At 56.0% G+C, this 14,805-nt stretch overlaps 5 protein-coding genes across 5 annotated transcripts; 2 read left to right on the plus strand and 3 right to left on the minus strand.

Annotated features, from left to right (window-relative positions):
- Positions 1-2,335: 2,335 nt before the first annotated feature.
- BU26DRAFT_525614 (DNA-directed RNA polymerase mitochondrial precursor) lies at positions 2,336-7,104 on the minus strand. The gene has a single exon (XM_033830548.1). It carries the CDS (start codon positions 6,943-6,945, stop codon positions 2,662-2,664), a length of 4,284 nt encoding a protein of 1,427 aa, XP_033676095.1. The 5' UTR covers positions 6,946-7,104; the 3' UTR covers positions 2,336-2,661.
- A 52-nt stretch (positions 7,105-7,156) lies between these two features.
- On the minus strand, positions 7,157-9,750 carry BU26DRAFT_525615 (uncharacterized protein). Its single transcript, XM_033830549.1, has one exon. It carries the CDS (start codon positions 9,621-9,623, stop codon positions 7,341-7,343), a length of 2,283 nt encoding a protein of 760 aa, XP_033676096.1. The 5' UTR covers positions 9,624-9,750; the 3' UTR covers positions 7,157-7,340.
- A 280-nt stretch (positions 9,751-10,030) lies between these two features.
- BU26DRAFT_441479 (cytochrome P450) lies at positions 10,031-11,703 on the minus strand (the record flags this gene model as incomplete). Its single annotated transcript, XM_033824458.1, has 3 exons — positions 10,031-10,365; positions 10,418-11,294; positions 11,338-11,703. The coding sequence occupies 3 exons, from the start codon at positions 11,701-11,703 to the stop codon at positions 10,031-10,033; spliced, it is 1,578 nt and encodes a 525-aa protein (XP_033676097.1).
- Positions 11,704-12,092: 389 nt separating this feature from the next.
- On the plus strand, positions 12,093-12,871 carry BU26DRAFT_187451 (uncharacterized protein). Its single transcript, XM_033820476.1, has 3 exons — positions 12,093-12,186; positions 12,259-12,628; positions 12,679-12,871. The coding sequence occupies exons 2-3, from the start codon at positions 12,280-12,282 to the stop codon at positions 12,705-12,707; spliced, it is 378 nt and encodes a 125-aa protein (XP_033676098.1). The 5' UTR covers positions 12,093-12,186; positions 12,259-12,279; the 3' UTR covers positions 12,708-12,871.
- A 746-nt stretch (positions 12,872-13,617) lies between these two features.
- BU26DRAFT_187439 (uncharacterized protein) lies at positions 13,618-14,449 on the plus strand. The gene is made up of 2 exons (XM_033820475.1): positions 13,618-14,360; positions 14,412-14,449. The coding sequence occupies exon 1, from the start codon at positions 13,794-13,796 to the stop codon at positions 14,253-14,255; it is 462 nt and encodes a 153-aa protein (XP_033676099.1). The 5' UTR covers positions 13,618-13,793; the 3' UTR covers positions 14,256-14,360; positions 14,412-14,449.
- The last annotated feature ends 356 nt before the right edge of the window (positions 14,450-14,805 follow it).

The raw sequence follows: 14,805 nt of genomic DNA on the forward strand, positions 1-14,805 counted from the left end.
AATATCTAACAACCTTGTACAGCACGCACCATTTCGGACCGCGGGTTAACGGGATTAAAATACCGCCAGCGGGTCGCTCCACTTTTTTGAGAGGGCTCCACAGCGGGTACGAGCCTTGCATGCAATTCCTTGACTATCGATACTGCGACTTCCAATAACGGTACTCGTGATAGTCACGTCAAGGTGCAAGAAGAAGCGTAGCTCCGCTCGGCTACTCTCCTACCCGTGGATGCAGCCACTCCTCCGGTCGGTCCCTTACCGGCATATGCGGGACTGAAGCCGAGGAATCTGGGCGAGTATGATATATCATATGTGTTATTGTCTGTCGCGAGGGCTCCGCATCCGGTGCATGCCCTGCAGGCTCTTTGCTCTTCTATCAAATGCCTCTCCGGATCCAAGGGCGCTTCGATGTCCTTCCTGTGAACCGTCAGCTAAACTTTCTAAGATATCTGGAGAGTCAACCGGAGCCTTCTAAGTTTAGCATATCGGCGCCGTCGCTTCGACGCCGCGGCCCGTTAGAGACTGACAGCCGAAATTTCTGGCTCGCTAGGATCCTATCGTTCTCCAGTCTAGCCTCTGTCGTTGTTATGATCTAGTTTTTCTATTATCCAACGCTGCTTCGTCCCCAAGGTGCATAGGGGCAGCTGGCTGATTGTCCTATCTGAAGCATAGGAAGGTGCCCTTTTCGATCACCAGCAAAGAGATGCAAGTATTACCTTAATACGGCATACCTCAGTTCTTACTGCTGCATTCATACGCCACGAGGGTCCATTCGTTCAGACTACCATCACGTTTCGAGATCCTAAGCAACATCTGGGACACAATCGCATGGAAAACCATCTCGTCAACGCTTGCTAGCTTCCTAGCCGCGTACTTCAACTTATCTATCGGTATTGTTCTGACATCGATCCACCATTCCGTCTCTACCCATCGATGCACGTTTAGGGACATCTTTCCGTTGGCGCCGACAATGCGGCACCGCATTGAGTGCAACCCCACACGACAGAAAAAGCAATATTCCCACTTCAGCCACGACGCCCAAACGGCAATCCTCCCACACGGGGCACATCGCACTCGAGCCACAATGGCGGTACTAGCTCCACGATATGAGGTCGCGCATCGCTAGATGCGGGATAATCGCAGTCAACTACATTGCGGCATGTCACTTATTCGAGAAGCTATGATGCCCTCAGGTGGGAAGCGGGAAACACTACGCAGTGTGCATGCGGTGATTCGGTGCGGGAAAGGGGGCGGGTATTGTGAGGGTTGGAGACACTGCTTGCTCAGAGCTTCTCGCGAGGCTGCCGTTTCATCGGCTCTGTTAGCATCTTTTAGCGATCTTGTTGCCACGGGTTCTTTTGATCTTCCTTGCTAGATATCACCTGTTTGAAGCATAGCGCCAGATTCTTCCCTTACGAGACCTTCAGATATGTGAAAAGGCGACGGATCTACCCAAAGGCATTTGTGTTGATGCACTGATGCTCTGAAGCTGTGCGCATTCGAGTGCCGCAGTGACCGCACCCCCAAAAGAGAAATGTAGGCCGAACCAAGCATTTGTACCCACGCATCCTTCCCCGATCACTTTCCTTTAAAAATTTAGAGAGACAATTCTCGTCCCCCTTGGTCCTCGTAGTCCTCCGTTTCCCCTCCGCCGCAACTCCGCCAACGCCAGTAGAACCCCTTGCTAATCCCTTCCTCCCCCACTTTCAACACCACAAACAACCTCCCGCACCATCCGCCGGCACCGAGTCGCAGAACCCCTCTATCGCTCCTGAAACCGACCGCACGCAACGTCGATCGAGTAAATTCAGTCCCACACACTCGCCACCGCCCAGTTAGAATTATTCCCGGACCCGACGGCGGCCAGAGAATCGAAACGCTCAACCCACATGTGGGTCGCGAATGGACCACATGCTTGTTCAACCCGTTTTGGCGCCGTGCAGGCTTGGGAGTTCCTGGATTGGGACCGCGGGTACATTTCAAAGAGGAAGGAGTGGCTGAAAACGGTTGTAGGAGTGTGCGGGTTATATCTACCCCTACTTAAACGGATGCAAGGCGCTGGATCAGGGACATGGACGTCCCTTCAGAAATGTGTGTGCTGCGCTATGTGGATTGCACGAAGAATGGTAGTAGGATGCAAAGCCTCTCGCCGTACAGGTCACTCCGCAAGCGCTGCCGGCCTGCATCGCGCAAAGCTAGCCGATTGGCATACATAGAAGATTCCCGGTGGAACAGAACCATGGTTTGCTGTACCCGTACTGTTGTCTGCAGGTCTCGTATGCGGGAGTCATTTCCCCTGGATGACACCCCTTGGTCCTCGTCGACACAGCCAAGAAACTAAAGATCAGGTATATCCCTCCTTTCATTTGTCTTCCTTTCTATACAAAGTTCCTACACAGCCGTCTGGTACAGGGAGTGGCGGATCGTCCACGGCTATACAAACAAGTATATACATGAGGTATACTGCAACCTCTATTACATATATTCCTCCGTCATGCAATCCATACAACGTACATACGCCCGGCAATGCCCAATATAAACGCCAAAGAGTCAACCAATGCCTCAAATAGTCCCAAGATCAACGCCAGCTCAGGCCTTGCCCCTTCGCGGTGCGCTTATCGCCGGTCGGCTCACCTACGCCGTGGAACTCCCGTGTGGCCTTTACGAGAAGAAGTACTTCGACTCTCGAAGCCGCGTCACGTCCCAAGACCCCTTCTGAGGAACGGGTGGGAAGGTGAGCGGAAGCCAGGCCTGGATGGTCTTTGTGGCGTAACGCTTTGTCGGCTTCATCCCAGTTCGCTCGGTCGGCATCTCCGGTTCCTCCAACTCCGCGTCCGGTTCTACTGGTTCTGTTATGTCCGCTTCTCCTTCGATGGCAGGCGCCGCAGCAATAGACGCTCCCGTGTCATCTCTGATCGCTTCCGCCTCGGCGCTGAGCACCTTCTCCTTCACTTCGTCGAATTTCTGACCGCTCTTTTGCTTCGTCTCCCCAAGCAGCGACAAGCGGAAGGAGGCCAGGGCTAAGGGATCCTGGTCCGCTAACCAAATGCTCGTGGGCGTGACCATCTCCTCCCCTTCTTTTCTCTTTGCTGGATCCTCGCTATTCAGCAGCTCCTGTCTCTTAGCCTCGAGAGCGACTTCCTCAAAACTCGCTTCCCGAGTTTTTCCCTCGGCGGTGACGGCACGTTTGACGCTCCGGTGCTTCCTCCTCCAAGCCGCGATCTTTTGACCGACCCTTGAGGTGGTGGTGATGTTCGCACGGTACATGGACCCTGCGTAGCGAGCCTTGAACTCCGCTGCGAGTCGACCGATGATGTCTTCAGAGTGCATGCGTACGAAGGCGTCACGGAGAACAACGTTGAGGTTGGGGATGTCGGCGGCGTGAGTCCAGAAGCTATCGTGCACGGCAGCGAAATCAAGACCCAGCTCATTGCATTTCAAGGCGGACAAGAGCATATGGCTGGCGTCGAGGGAATGAATGAAATTCGGTGGAAAAGCTTGGAGTTGCTTCCGTTTGTCGACCATGTCCGTTCGTGAGCGATTGATAACTGTAATGTCCTGGAGGCTTGTCTTGACGACGTGCGAATTGTGTTTGCGATAGGGTTGAACGACCGGCATCTTCAACGGCGTGGTCCAGATGATGCTGTTCTTAAAGGTCTCGAGAGACTTGTTCAGCTTCTTCATCGAGGCAGGGCCGAACTTTTCAGGTTGCTTGTATTTGGCATCATACGATGCTGCCTTTCCTTCCAGGCGCTCCTGGATCTTTTTGATTTGCTCCGCAGAGAGCGATGTGGTAATGCGGTCGCCGCATTCACCAAGCCAGTACTGGATTTCCTGCGCGCCGTTGAAAATCCTGCCTAAGGCGTGGAAGATCTTCATAGCAACGTATAGAGCTGGTGTAGCGAGGCTTCGGATCTTGTCGGTCTCCTGGAAATTGGGGAAGATCTCCTTCAATTCATCCAAAACCTGGAGTTTCGCACCCATGAAGGTAACGCCGTAAACATTGGTCATGACAGTCCGTTTGACCACCTTGCGAGTAATCTTGTCCTTGACGAACTGTGCCACTACGTGGCCATCTGCAGCATCTTTCACCACCATCTCCTTCACGATCTCGGCAACCCCGGTGTAAATGTCTTGCGGCCGATCCGATGGCTCTAGGTTCACTTGGCTGGCACCGGCATGGTCACCACCCAAGGCAGCATAGTGCTGAAGACCGTTACATGTACCGTCTTGGTGGACGGGCAAACGGGAGACAAAGCGGGTCGGATCAGGTGAATCGAGCGCATTCTTTAATTCGATGCAGCATGCCAGGCACTGCCAAGGATCCTCAGCCTTGGCCCACCATCGCCTTCCACTGAGAGGATTGGTGGCCGAATCGTAAATTTCGTTGATGTTGTCCATGGCAAAGTTCTCCCGTTCCCGTAAACTGGCCTTGTCGTATCCGTAAAGGTTTGCGAGGTGTACCTTCAGCCATTGCAGGCCGACGGCGCCGAGCTCTTTACCATTGGCGAACTTAAGAAGACCCCTTGCCATGTCGGCTCCGATATGATTGAGAATGGGTGGAATGGGATATGCCCTGCCGCGGAAGTCGACACTGTGGGGGAAGTAGATCTTCTTCTCTTTTAGATATCCTTTTGCAATTTCCAGCTGGAAATTTTGGAAGCAGCGCTGCGAATGAAGGCCGCTCTTCACATTTTCGTACTCCTTGACTTTCCTCGTCCACTTACTCCTTTCTTCGGGTGACGCCTCTGGACCGGGCTCTGCGGGACGGCCGGGGTCCGCGTTCTCCGCAACGAGGCCTCCAACGCCTTCGCCCGCGTTCCAGGCCTGCGCCATGACGGTAAAGACATCGCGATTGATTTGCCACGGCACCTTCCCGAGAACATCGAGCCCAGCGAGAACCTTGCCCATGTCGCCATTCGAAATAGCTGAGTGTGCATAGGCGCGCTGTGATGTGTCTGCAGCTTTGGTACGAATGACCAGTTCGCGCCCAGTATAGTAACCGCCATCGTCAAAGCTGGCCCATGGCTTGGGCTCGAATATCATGGGCAGCCTATGTGTACTTACGCTGTGCAAAGGCTCATTGCGCAGCTTCTTCATGATCTCGTGGTGTGGCGCTATCCATCCCACTTTCCTCCCCTGAGTGAAGCCCGTATGGTGATGGAAAGCCGGCTGTGTGCTGGTCAGCTGCTTCCCTGTCTTCGGGTCTTCGGCATTGACGGTAACCATGGCAGCTTGCATCAAATGTTCCAGAGCGAGTGCTCCAATTCTGGCCCTGATAGCAAGCGGGAAGTTTCGCCGTTCAAAGTCATCCTTTTGGACATCTTCGGTGACGTCTGGCTTCGGCGAAGGGGCCGTCTCTCTTGATGTCCGTGCTAATCTTCCGAGCAGGTCTTTTCGCGCGCGACTGCGATGTTTTCTTACGGAAGCATCATGCCGCTGCTTGGCGTCGGCATTGATTTCATTTTCGATGTCGTGCCCAATGGCGGTGGTGAGCACGGACACCTTCAAGGATCCATTTTGATCGCGGGCACCTCCGCGTGCACACGCTGCGATGACGCGCGAAACAGTCACAGCAGCCAGCTTCTCCGGATTGCACAGCTCCAGAAACGGTCCGTACTTGAGACGGTCGTCACCTGCTCCGCGCCGGGGATGCGTCGAGAGGACTTCCTTGGTTGCTGCAATCTCTTTTTTGATCAGCGGCAGCAGAGCAGAGTACCAATTCCACATCAGAGCTTGCACGGGCTTCGTTTTGAGGACGCCATGAATGCCCAGCCCCTGCAACTTGGCATCCTCGGCCTTCCACCGTTCGATGGCAGCGTTGGTCGCGTCCGTCTCGGTTCGTAGCTGCCGCATGTAGGCGTAGGCGCGCTCCTTGTCCTCCTGCGTTCCTTCCATCTCGTTGGGGTACGCGACGCCTTTGCCGGGCTCGAAGATGGCGAGAGACTTCTTGAGCGCGTCCAGACCCCGGCCTTTCTGCAGGACAGGTTTGATGGTGTGCGCGGGATTCGGAAGAAAACCGTGTTCGATCAGAGCGGCGTGTCCTGCGGGCGTGCTGATCTCGATGCTTTGCATTTCTTCAACAGGCCGCGGCGGTGCGGTGAACATGTCGGGCTGGAATCTGATGAGGGTATCCCACTCGTCGTCGGAGAAGTCAGGCGACGAATTGATGTCCTCCACCACGTCCGGGCCGAGCTGGTGGGCCATGGCGAGGTATTTGCGGATGGCCGCGTCTTTCTGCCCTCCTTCCAGCAAGTTCATGGATGCGCGCAGCAGCGTCACGAACGTCTGCGCGCTGGGCTCAATGGCCTGGCGCACCATGTGTGCGTCGTACCACTGCTCGATGTCGGCCAGGGACGCGGGCGTGGGGTTCTGCTGGGCGAGCTCGAACATGGTCTGCAGGAAGACGTTGTGGGCGTCGACGACCTCGGGCGCCGAGGGGTTGTACATGGTGGCCAGCCGCTCGACGATGGCCGTGGCTCGGTCGAGACGGCCGACCCGCAGGCAGGCGTACAGGTTCTGATGCAGCTCGATTGGGTCGCCGCCGATGCCGTACTTGAAGGGCGTCGTGGGTGCGGCCAGGGGATCGTGCAGGATGAGCGGGTTGGACGGGTCCCAGGGCTGCAGCTTGGCAGCACTGGGGCGCTGCACGCGCGAGCCCCAGGGCGGCAGGAAGCCGTCGAAGGGCACCGTGAGGGGTGAGGGCTGCACATCGGCGGCCGTGGCGAGCGAGCGTGTTTTGTGCCGCGGCGACAGCGAGGGGGCGTGTCTCTGCTTGCGCGCATCGTGCGCCTTCGAATTCGAATTCGCGGGCATAGGACCGACGCTGGCCGCCCATCGCATCTGCGCCGGACAGAGCCACGGCAGCGCCAGTTGCTCGGCGAGCTGTGTGGGCGCCCTGAAGGCATCGCGGCGGAGCTTCCGGCGGGCTGCTCGCGCGAGCATCTTTCCGACGCACGGCGGGGAGGGGGTATTAAATAGAACACAGGGCAGACGAAGAAGAAACGCCCCAGCAACGCAAGCAAAAGAAAGAAAGGAACGGAGTGCCCGCGCGCGATGCAGACGGGAGACGGGCGACGGACTGCACGGCGTGCGAGTGCTTGCGGATGAAAGTTCAAAGGCGAAAAAAAGAGATCACGTTCCCCCCTTGACTGCGGGTCCGTGCGCGCCGCCCCCATTTGTCTTGGCCCCGCCGTCACAGCCACGCCTTCACAGCCACACTTCAGGTGTGGTCCACGCGTGAATTACATCGTGTGTGAATAGGTACTGTTTTTACCGACTCCAAACACCAGCCCGCTCGGAAAATGCTCGCACAGGAAAAGCAAACTCTACTCCGTACATCAACCCTCTATCGCTGTCGTGGGGGCCGCAACTGTCCTCTGCATCGTCCTGCTCCGCACGCTCGGCGCCGGGCTCGCCTCCCCCTTGTCCATGGACGCCCGGTAGTCGTCCACGACGTCCGCCGCAAACGTCTCCACAGCATCGTCCTCCCACTCCTTCTCGTCCTCGTCCCCGAAACAGAATAGATCGCGCGCGCTTCCCGGCAACACTCTGCGGTGCTTGCCAGCGGGCATCTTGCAGCCGCCAATCACCTCCCGGAATCTATCAGCATAGGCAGCCGCAATCGAAGAGACGTTGGCATGCGGAACCATCCTGCCGCTGTGGAGCAGATACGGCAGATGAGCTATCTCAGGCAGATCGCCCTCGAAGGGAAGCGCGACATGCAAAGGCCGCGAGTGTCCAAGGACCGGAGCTTCCACGTTCGTAGGACGCGGCGCAGCTTCTTCCCCGCGCAGGAAAGGCTCGTCCGGTAATCTCGGCGGAGCCATTTCCCCGCCCCCTGGCGCTGATGTGGTGCGTGGTAGGAACTCCTCAGGTGCATGGTAGAGTTCGTTATGCACCGTAACAAGCGACTCCGACGAAGTCTTTCCGGGGTAGAAGAGCGAGTAGCCGCGTGCCCGCATAAACTCGAGCATGTACTCTGTCCACGACGGTAGCGTCTCGGACACAAGCTTCCGTCTCGCGGCAGCCTTGGGGGACTGGTAATGCTTTGCGACGCGGTTGCTGAGGTAAGAGTGTAACTCGGCCCACTTGTCGCCAAAGAAGAGCGTCGCGTGGCTGTTCGGCGCCTGCCATAGAAACTGCGTACTTGGAGTCTCGGGGAAGAGCTCCTGGTAGCGCGACGTGTGCATGTCCGCGGGTTTCGGAGGCTTGAGCTTCGTCTTTCCATCGGGTAGGACCGAGGGCAGTTCCAGGCTGACGCCCATGAGGTTAGCGCTATCGTCCTCGCCGAATGAAGAATATCTGTACTCCAAGAGAGTGTACATGAGGTATTGGTAGTACTGTGCCGAAAGCTGAGTCTGGGGCGACAGTAGCAGAACGTGAGAATTGGTGGTGCTAGTAGGATAAAACAGCTCGAGGAATCGAACGGCAGATTCCTCTTGAGTCGCGCGCTGATTCGCGATCCGACGCCTGATGGATACGTGATTGCCCGTCGGTCTGTCGTGGAGAGGCCACTTGAAGTTTTCCAGATACTGCTTCACTGAGTCATCCATCTCGGCTGGCAGCTCAATAGTGAGTCGCGGGGCCTGAAAGCCGCTGTAGTCAGCAGTTCGGATCGATTTCAGCAATCCAATAACGCTGGATGACTCCGGGGGAACCTGGATGATGATATCCACAGAGGGGAGATGCCAGCTGTGCAGGGACCCCGCATCCAGCCTCGTAGCCCACATGAGGCTCTCCCACCCGTCTTTGGGAATCTCGACTAGGGGCATCCCCAGGGCCTTCGTCCTCGCCCGCATGCCGCGCGCAAAGGAGAAATCCTCAGAGCCTCCGCCATCCACTATAGCGACCTGGGGATGCAGGAAGCTGTGGATATGGCCCAAAGCCGCCATGACGCTCGACTCGTGCCGCGCATCCGTGCTGTATTCGGTAAAGTCTGCGCGCGCATCGTGCCAGATGGCTGGACACTTGACCTTGTCGATGCCGTTGATCTCCAGAAGATCAGCCAAGGGTATGTCCTGTCTTCCCATGAAGGCGGCATGCACATAGCTTCTGCTCCACCTGGCCATCTCGCAAGCCATGGGCAGAAGGGCGGACGCGCTCTTCAGACCTGACATGGCGAATAAGACGTTCCGATTCGTGTAGTGGTAGCCGCCCGTATGCGATGCTGCATGGAGCGACGAGGCGAGGCGGTAGAACTTGATGGGGCCGGCATAAGTCTGCGGTGCGGGCTGTCCAGCCTTCGGGGCCTTCGTTCCCGGCGGTGCGCCCGACGGCTCCGCGTCGTAGGCCTGGTTGTAGTCGTCATTCGTCATGGGCACAATCGGGCGGCCAGAGCCGTATCCGGGCCGCCGTCCATTGGCCTCTCCCAGGTCCGGTATGTTGCGGACGAACAGATAGAGCAGGTACAGCGCCGCCACGGCGAGCAGTATCCTGCGGCGGCGCCATCGCCGCGGCGCGCTCAGAAAGGCGCAGAGGGGGATTCGCGGCGCCGCGCCCGGCTTGTGGTCGTCGTCCTTCTTCCCCAACTCCTCGTCGCCGGGCAGCACCGTCTTGCCCAGCATGTGTCCCCAGACGGCGGCCTGCCGCAGCCACCCACGATTCGAGGATGCGGCCCGCATGCGCGCAGCTCACACCATGGCGCCTTCACGGACGGGGCAGTACAGTCGCAGTCGACATGCAGCCAGAAGGCACGGGAGCGTGTGCATGTGCGTGTGCGTGTGCGTGTGCGGATGGGAGGGCGGAGGACAAGGACAAGGACATGGACGTGGACATAGACATGTTGCAGGTTGGAGAGCTCGGCCTTAGTAAGCACACTCACCCCTGCCCGTTCCCGCATTTGCCAAGCCCGCTCTCCCTTCATCAAAAGCCTCCGCAACCTCATCTACCGCATTCCGCGACATTACCCTACTGGCTATGTACTGGCTGCATTCACCCAGTCGAGCGACAGTTTCACCCGCATCATGCCACATGCGTTACACGACCCCGAATCGTTGGCAGGCTTCCATTTTCTATACACACGCCGCGGCTACGTCGCGCTTCCAAGCTTCTCGTCGGCCTCCCTCAGCGCTCTCCTGAGAGCGGCCTCGTTCCGGGGCTTGAAGATGACCTTGTAATGCCTGCACATGGTCACCAAACTCGTTGGATCCGCGCTGCCCTTCACGGGGTGCGTCTCGACCTGCGAATCCGGCAGGATCTCGAAGCTGTTCAGCATGCGCATGTAGGTTAGATACAGCTCCCTGTTCGCAAGCAGCGACCCAGCGCACATCCTGTATCCGAGCCCGTACGTGAACAGCGGCGCATCCGGCTGCTCAATCCACCGCTCCGGCCGGAACGCCTCCGGGTCGCGCCAAACCTTCGGGTCTGTCTCGCTGTCAGTCCACGCCTTCTCCGGGACCGGTGCGACATAACTTACCCATGTTACACGCCCACGCATTCAGGTAGATCGTGCTACCGGCCGGGATCAGCCTCCCTTCGTAGAAGATATCTTTGACCGTGGCCCGCGGGAGCGCGAGTCGGAGAACGCAATAGTATCTCAGACACTCCCTCACCAGCGCGGCCACGTACTCGCACTTCTGGTCGTCTTGCGCATCGCACAGCGGTTCCTCGTCCGAATAGAACTTGCGCATCTCCTCGATAGCCTTCCTCTGGATGTCCGGTCTCTGGGCCAACAGCGCGACGCTCCACTGCACCAGCGTGGTAATGGTGTCCAATCCTCCCGAAAGCATAGTCAAGCTGATAGATGTCAACTCCTCCTTGTTCAGCGCTGCCTCCTTGTCCAAGATGACGTTGGCTTGGATGCACGGCTTGTGGATCCCCTTTTCCATACGCTCGTCCAGGTCCTTATTCAATCGGTGCAGGTACACGTCCCGTCTCCTTCGCATCTCGCGCGCCTTCTGAGATCCAAAACTAAACGGATTGAGCCTCAAAATCGGAACATAGTCCTGCAGGTTCCCCGTAGTGCTTCGGAACTTGGAAATGGCCTCCTCGACCTCCGTTATCTCATCAAACATTGGATCGTCCCGGCTGCCCATCCGCGTCCCCCAGTTCAGCGTCAGCGAAAGAGACAGGGACAGTCGTTGGATCATTGGCATCGGATCGACGCCGACAGTGCCAGCTCGCCCGTTCTCGAACCCCTCCCTCACAAAGTCCTTCGTCTCGATGTCGAGGTGGTCGATGTACGTTGCGATTGACGGCTTGTTCAGCGCTGATGCAGCGCCCTTTCGTCGGCGCTTCAGGGAGTCATTGAACGGCGAGGTTCCAATCGTCGTTCCGGCCGTGTTCGAGAGCACCTGCTCTTGTCAGCGTCATCCACATTCGCTTTCTCGGCCGTACCTTGTGAAACGTCCAAAATACAGGCCTGGAACTCAACGCCTGGCTGTTCTGCCCAAAGATCTTCCTCGCCGCCTCGGCGCTATTTACAACAATCACCGGAACGTTCCCCAGCTGTATCTGATATACATCTCCGTAGACCCTGCTCCATTCTCTATATTTCTCGGCCGCATTGTACTTGATGTCGGGGATATTACCGACCACTGGCCAGTTGAAGGGACCAGAGAAGCCCTTCACGCGGGCGGCCCGCCGTACATATTCGTTGATAAGAACATACGTTAACGGGATGCTGAGGAGAAGAGCAGTGACGGAGCGAAGCGTATGTTCCTGAAGCTGGTTCAAAAGCGCCGGTAAGATGATGGAAATCATGATAGCCGCCTTCTCTTCCCCCTTCTTGAAATACCACCGGAATCTTAAAAATAGAAACGGAAGCGTAGCGTCGCTCTTGCGAACGATGAATGCGTAAACGATGCGAGTCAAAAGCTATTGAAGGAAACAAATGCGGCGTTTGGACAATCACAGCAGACAACGATGAACAAAGAACATGGCAGAGCACACATCGGCGAGCGCGCCTCGCTCGTTTTATTCTTGAAGCCATCGCGTCCGGGTTCCCAAGATGGTGTCGGCACTTGGGATCGTCCATGCGGGGGGAGTGGGTTGGCGCGCGCGGAATGTGCGGAATATTTCCGGGGGTGCGGAAATAGTGGAGATTGAGGAAGACCAAGAGTTTGGATAAGAGCGACGCATTGAGACTCGCGCAGGCTCCGGTTCTGTGGCTGGTGCCGAGGCGGAATGTTGAGGTGCTTCTCGAATGGAGTCAGATCGGGAGCTGGGAAGAAGTGTTTCGACTAGGTACGTCACTCCTCTGTGGCTTTCCGACATGCCGACTTTCCATCTCAGTCGTCATCTGACCACTCGTCGCAGTCGAAACCTTGGAAACTTCGCATGCGTCCGCCATCCGAATGGCTCAATACGGCCTTCGCAGCTGTCACCTGCCACGAGTCACTCATGGGCGCACGTGTGAACGAATGGTGCTCGCCGGTATACAATAGGGAACGAGCCTTTGGTGTCTCTCTCATTTGCATACTTTTATTTTTGGCGCTTTTTCTTGGATTCGCAGGCTTCAGGTGTGAACATGCTTCATCGTGTCTAGAGTTCGAGTGTTTTTCGTCCCCATCTCCCGTCCGCGTCTCTCCTACCCAGAATACCACGCGACCAACACTGCCTAGGAGCGACACCTTCTCACGGCCCCTGAATCGAGGGGATCTCGCGTCCAAGTTAAACCACTTAGATAGTATGTATGACCCCCCGCCCGCCGTCCTTCTATTCACTGACTTCTATCGGTTCTTCTCTGCGTCCCGAAGTACGCTTGAGGTGTGCTTCAATCGCAGCCTTGCTCTTCGTTAGCATGTGAATCTTCAACGAAAAAACTGATCTTGTTCACTCTCGTGAACGCGAAGAGCAGAGTCCGGCTAATCATCTCTTCACCAATCTGCATAGACGTAATGGAGACGTTTCACCGACGCTTCAACGCACATCCCCATTCACTGCGAGACTACGCCAGCGGGGATGACGACATCGCCTCAGGACGAGGCTTTCCATGAACACGACGCCATAACAAACTCCGGCACCGTCGGAAGCTTCGCGCCTCGCATCCAAACGTACACCCTTATACACACAGCAAGCGACCCTCCGATATCATGTGCATAACACCGCTAGTCTCAGCCATGTCCAAGGCCTTCTCCCCAAAAGCCGCAGCCAACCAAACTCCTATCGACAGCCCCAACATGTCGGTCATGCCCCAAGGCCACTACGTTTCCTGGACTATCCGGTACCGCAAAGCCAGCGGTAGGTACACATACGGCCGCACATGCAACCTCGACATCGCTAGGAGGTGTGAGGAAAATGGCTGGTTGGTGCAGCCTGGAGCCAAGTGGCAGGAGCGCAGTACGAGGGACGAGATTCTCGAGGCTCGTATCGAAGCCGACGTTGAGTTCGATAGAGGATGGAATGGGGATTGCACGAGAGGCTGTGAGTTGAATCCACCAATTCGTCTTGTACCCCCGATAATAACGCCAGATGAGTGAGGGATGCACTGGGCCGCTGAAGGCCTTCAGAATCCCCGATGCTAGCTTCGGTATAAGGAAAGCAGATCCATCGCGGTAGAAGCTTCATGAGTGGTGGGACGTACAGTACTTTAGGCGGAATAATACCAAGTTATAGGTACACGCGACTTGGCAAGGGATGTCCTTTGCGACAAGTTCTACGAATGCGTAATATCCTCGTGAGCGCATAGAGAGTAGGTTCACCTCCATGACTAGGTATTACTGATGAATCACACACAGTACGATGACTTAGCCGCGACCGCATATACCACCACAGTCATCGCTTTCCTCACCATACTCTAACACAGCCGCGCACGTACCCGTCACCTTTTCCTTCAAGACAGGAATACGTGTATGACTATTTGCATGAGTCAACCAGCATACTATAAAACCCAGCCCCCGGACAGCCTCGTCCTTCTTTCCTTCTACTTCACCAAGCTCGACAACCTGTTCTTATTATCATTTTACTTTGTTCGCCAAACCAGATCAAACTTTCGAAACTATTCATCAGCGAAATTCACGACCCTACCGGTTCTGCGAAAACGTGTCTCAGGCATCACCCACTTTACTCACATAGCTCCGAAGAACGCTTGTGCAGAATGCCGGAACAGCGCCCCAAAGAGTCCCCTTTCCCGCCAATCAAAACATACATGTGTCCTTGGTACGAGGATCTTCCCCCGCCCGGAAGGAAGTTTAACGAGAAGCATAATATATGGCAAATCGGCTGGAAAGAAAAGTACGGAGATGAAGTTAGTCAAAGGATGGGAAAGACTACCAACAAAGAGCGTGCTCGATCTCTCTATAAAGATGGTATGAAAGTAGATGGTGCCAAGCTGGACGAGGACTCTATCAATACGACGAAGGAGCTCGATCAGAAATCCCCATTGTATGGCGGGTGGTACGGTGACGCTACAAAGTTTCGTAAGTGCGCAATATTCTGCGGTTATGCTGCTGTCTGACCCTCTGGATCAGTGAGGGAAGCATGGAAAGCTCATCATGGGACGGAGTGGGAGGCCCCACCGGCCTTCATGTAGTTGAACTAGCCGAAACCTTCTCGAATCTTCGCCAGTCGGTTGCATATCGGGGTGGAACCTGTTTTCAAATCTTTGGCTTTGTCATATAGCCGCCTTTTCAACCTTTCATTTTATATGTATGTCGGTCTTTAGGGTTTTCGGTATATCATGGTCTTACTTGGCCCTGGTGCCCGGTATTGCCCCAATGCAATCTATGTTTAGCTTTGGGAGTTGCTACGGTCTGTTACGATACCCTTTAATGGTTAACAAGTTATGGTCTACTTCATATAAGTACTTCCCTGTCCATTAGTTCAATCTAGAATTCGAACCTAATCTACAAATACGCCACCGAG

Source organism: Trematosphaeria pertusa, assembly GCF_010094035.1.
Source record: "Trematosphaeria pertusa strain CBS 122368 unplaced genomic scaffold BU26scaffold_26, whole genome shotgun sequence".
Taxonomy (NCBI): domain Eukaryota; kingdom Fungi; phylum Ascomycota; class Dothideomycetes; order Pleosporales; family Trematosphaeriaceae; genus Trematosphaeria; species Trematosphaeria pertusa.

What these genes read in the sequence shown, in the direction of transcription:
- BU26DRAFT_525614 (XM_033830548.1), bottom strand. Translation starts at nt 6,945, where the DNA reads ATGCTCGCGCGAGCAGCCCGCCGGAAGCTCCGCCGCGATGCCTTCAGG.
- BU26DRAFT_525615 (XM_033830549.1), bottom strand. Translation starts at nt 9,623, where the DNA reads ATGCGGGCCGCATCCTCGAATCGTGGGTGGCTGCGGCAGGCCGCCGTC.
- BU26DRAFT_187451 (XM_033820476.1), top strand. Translation starts at nt 12,280, where the DNA reads ATGCGTCCGCCATCCGAATGGCTCAATACGGCCTTCGCAGCTGTCACC. An exon ending in CAAGTTAAACCACTTAGATA is followed by an intron (nt 12,629 to 12,678) that starts GTATGTATGACC and finishes GACTTCTATCGG; the next exon opens with TTCTTCTCTGCGTCCCGAAG.
- BU26DRAFT_187439 (XM_033820475.1), top strand. Translation starts at nt 13,794, where the DNA reads ATGACTATTTGCATGAGTCAACCAGCATACTATAAAACCCAGCCCCCG.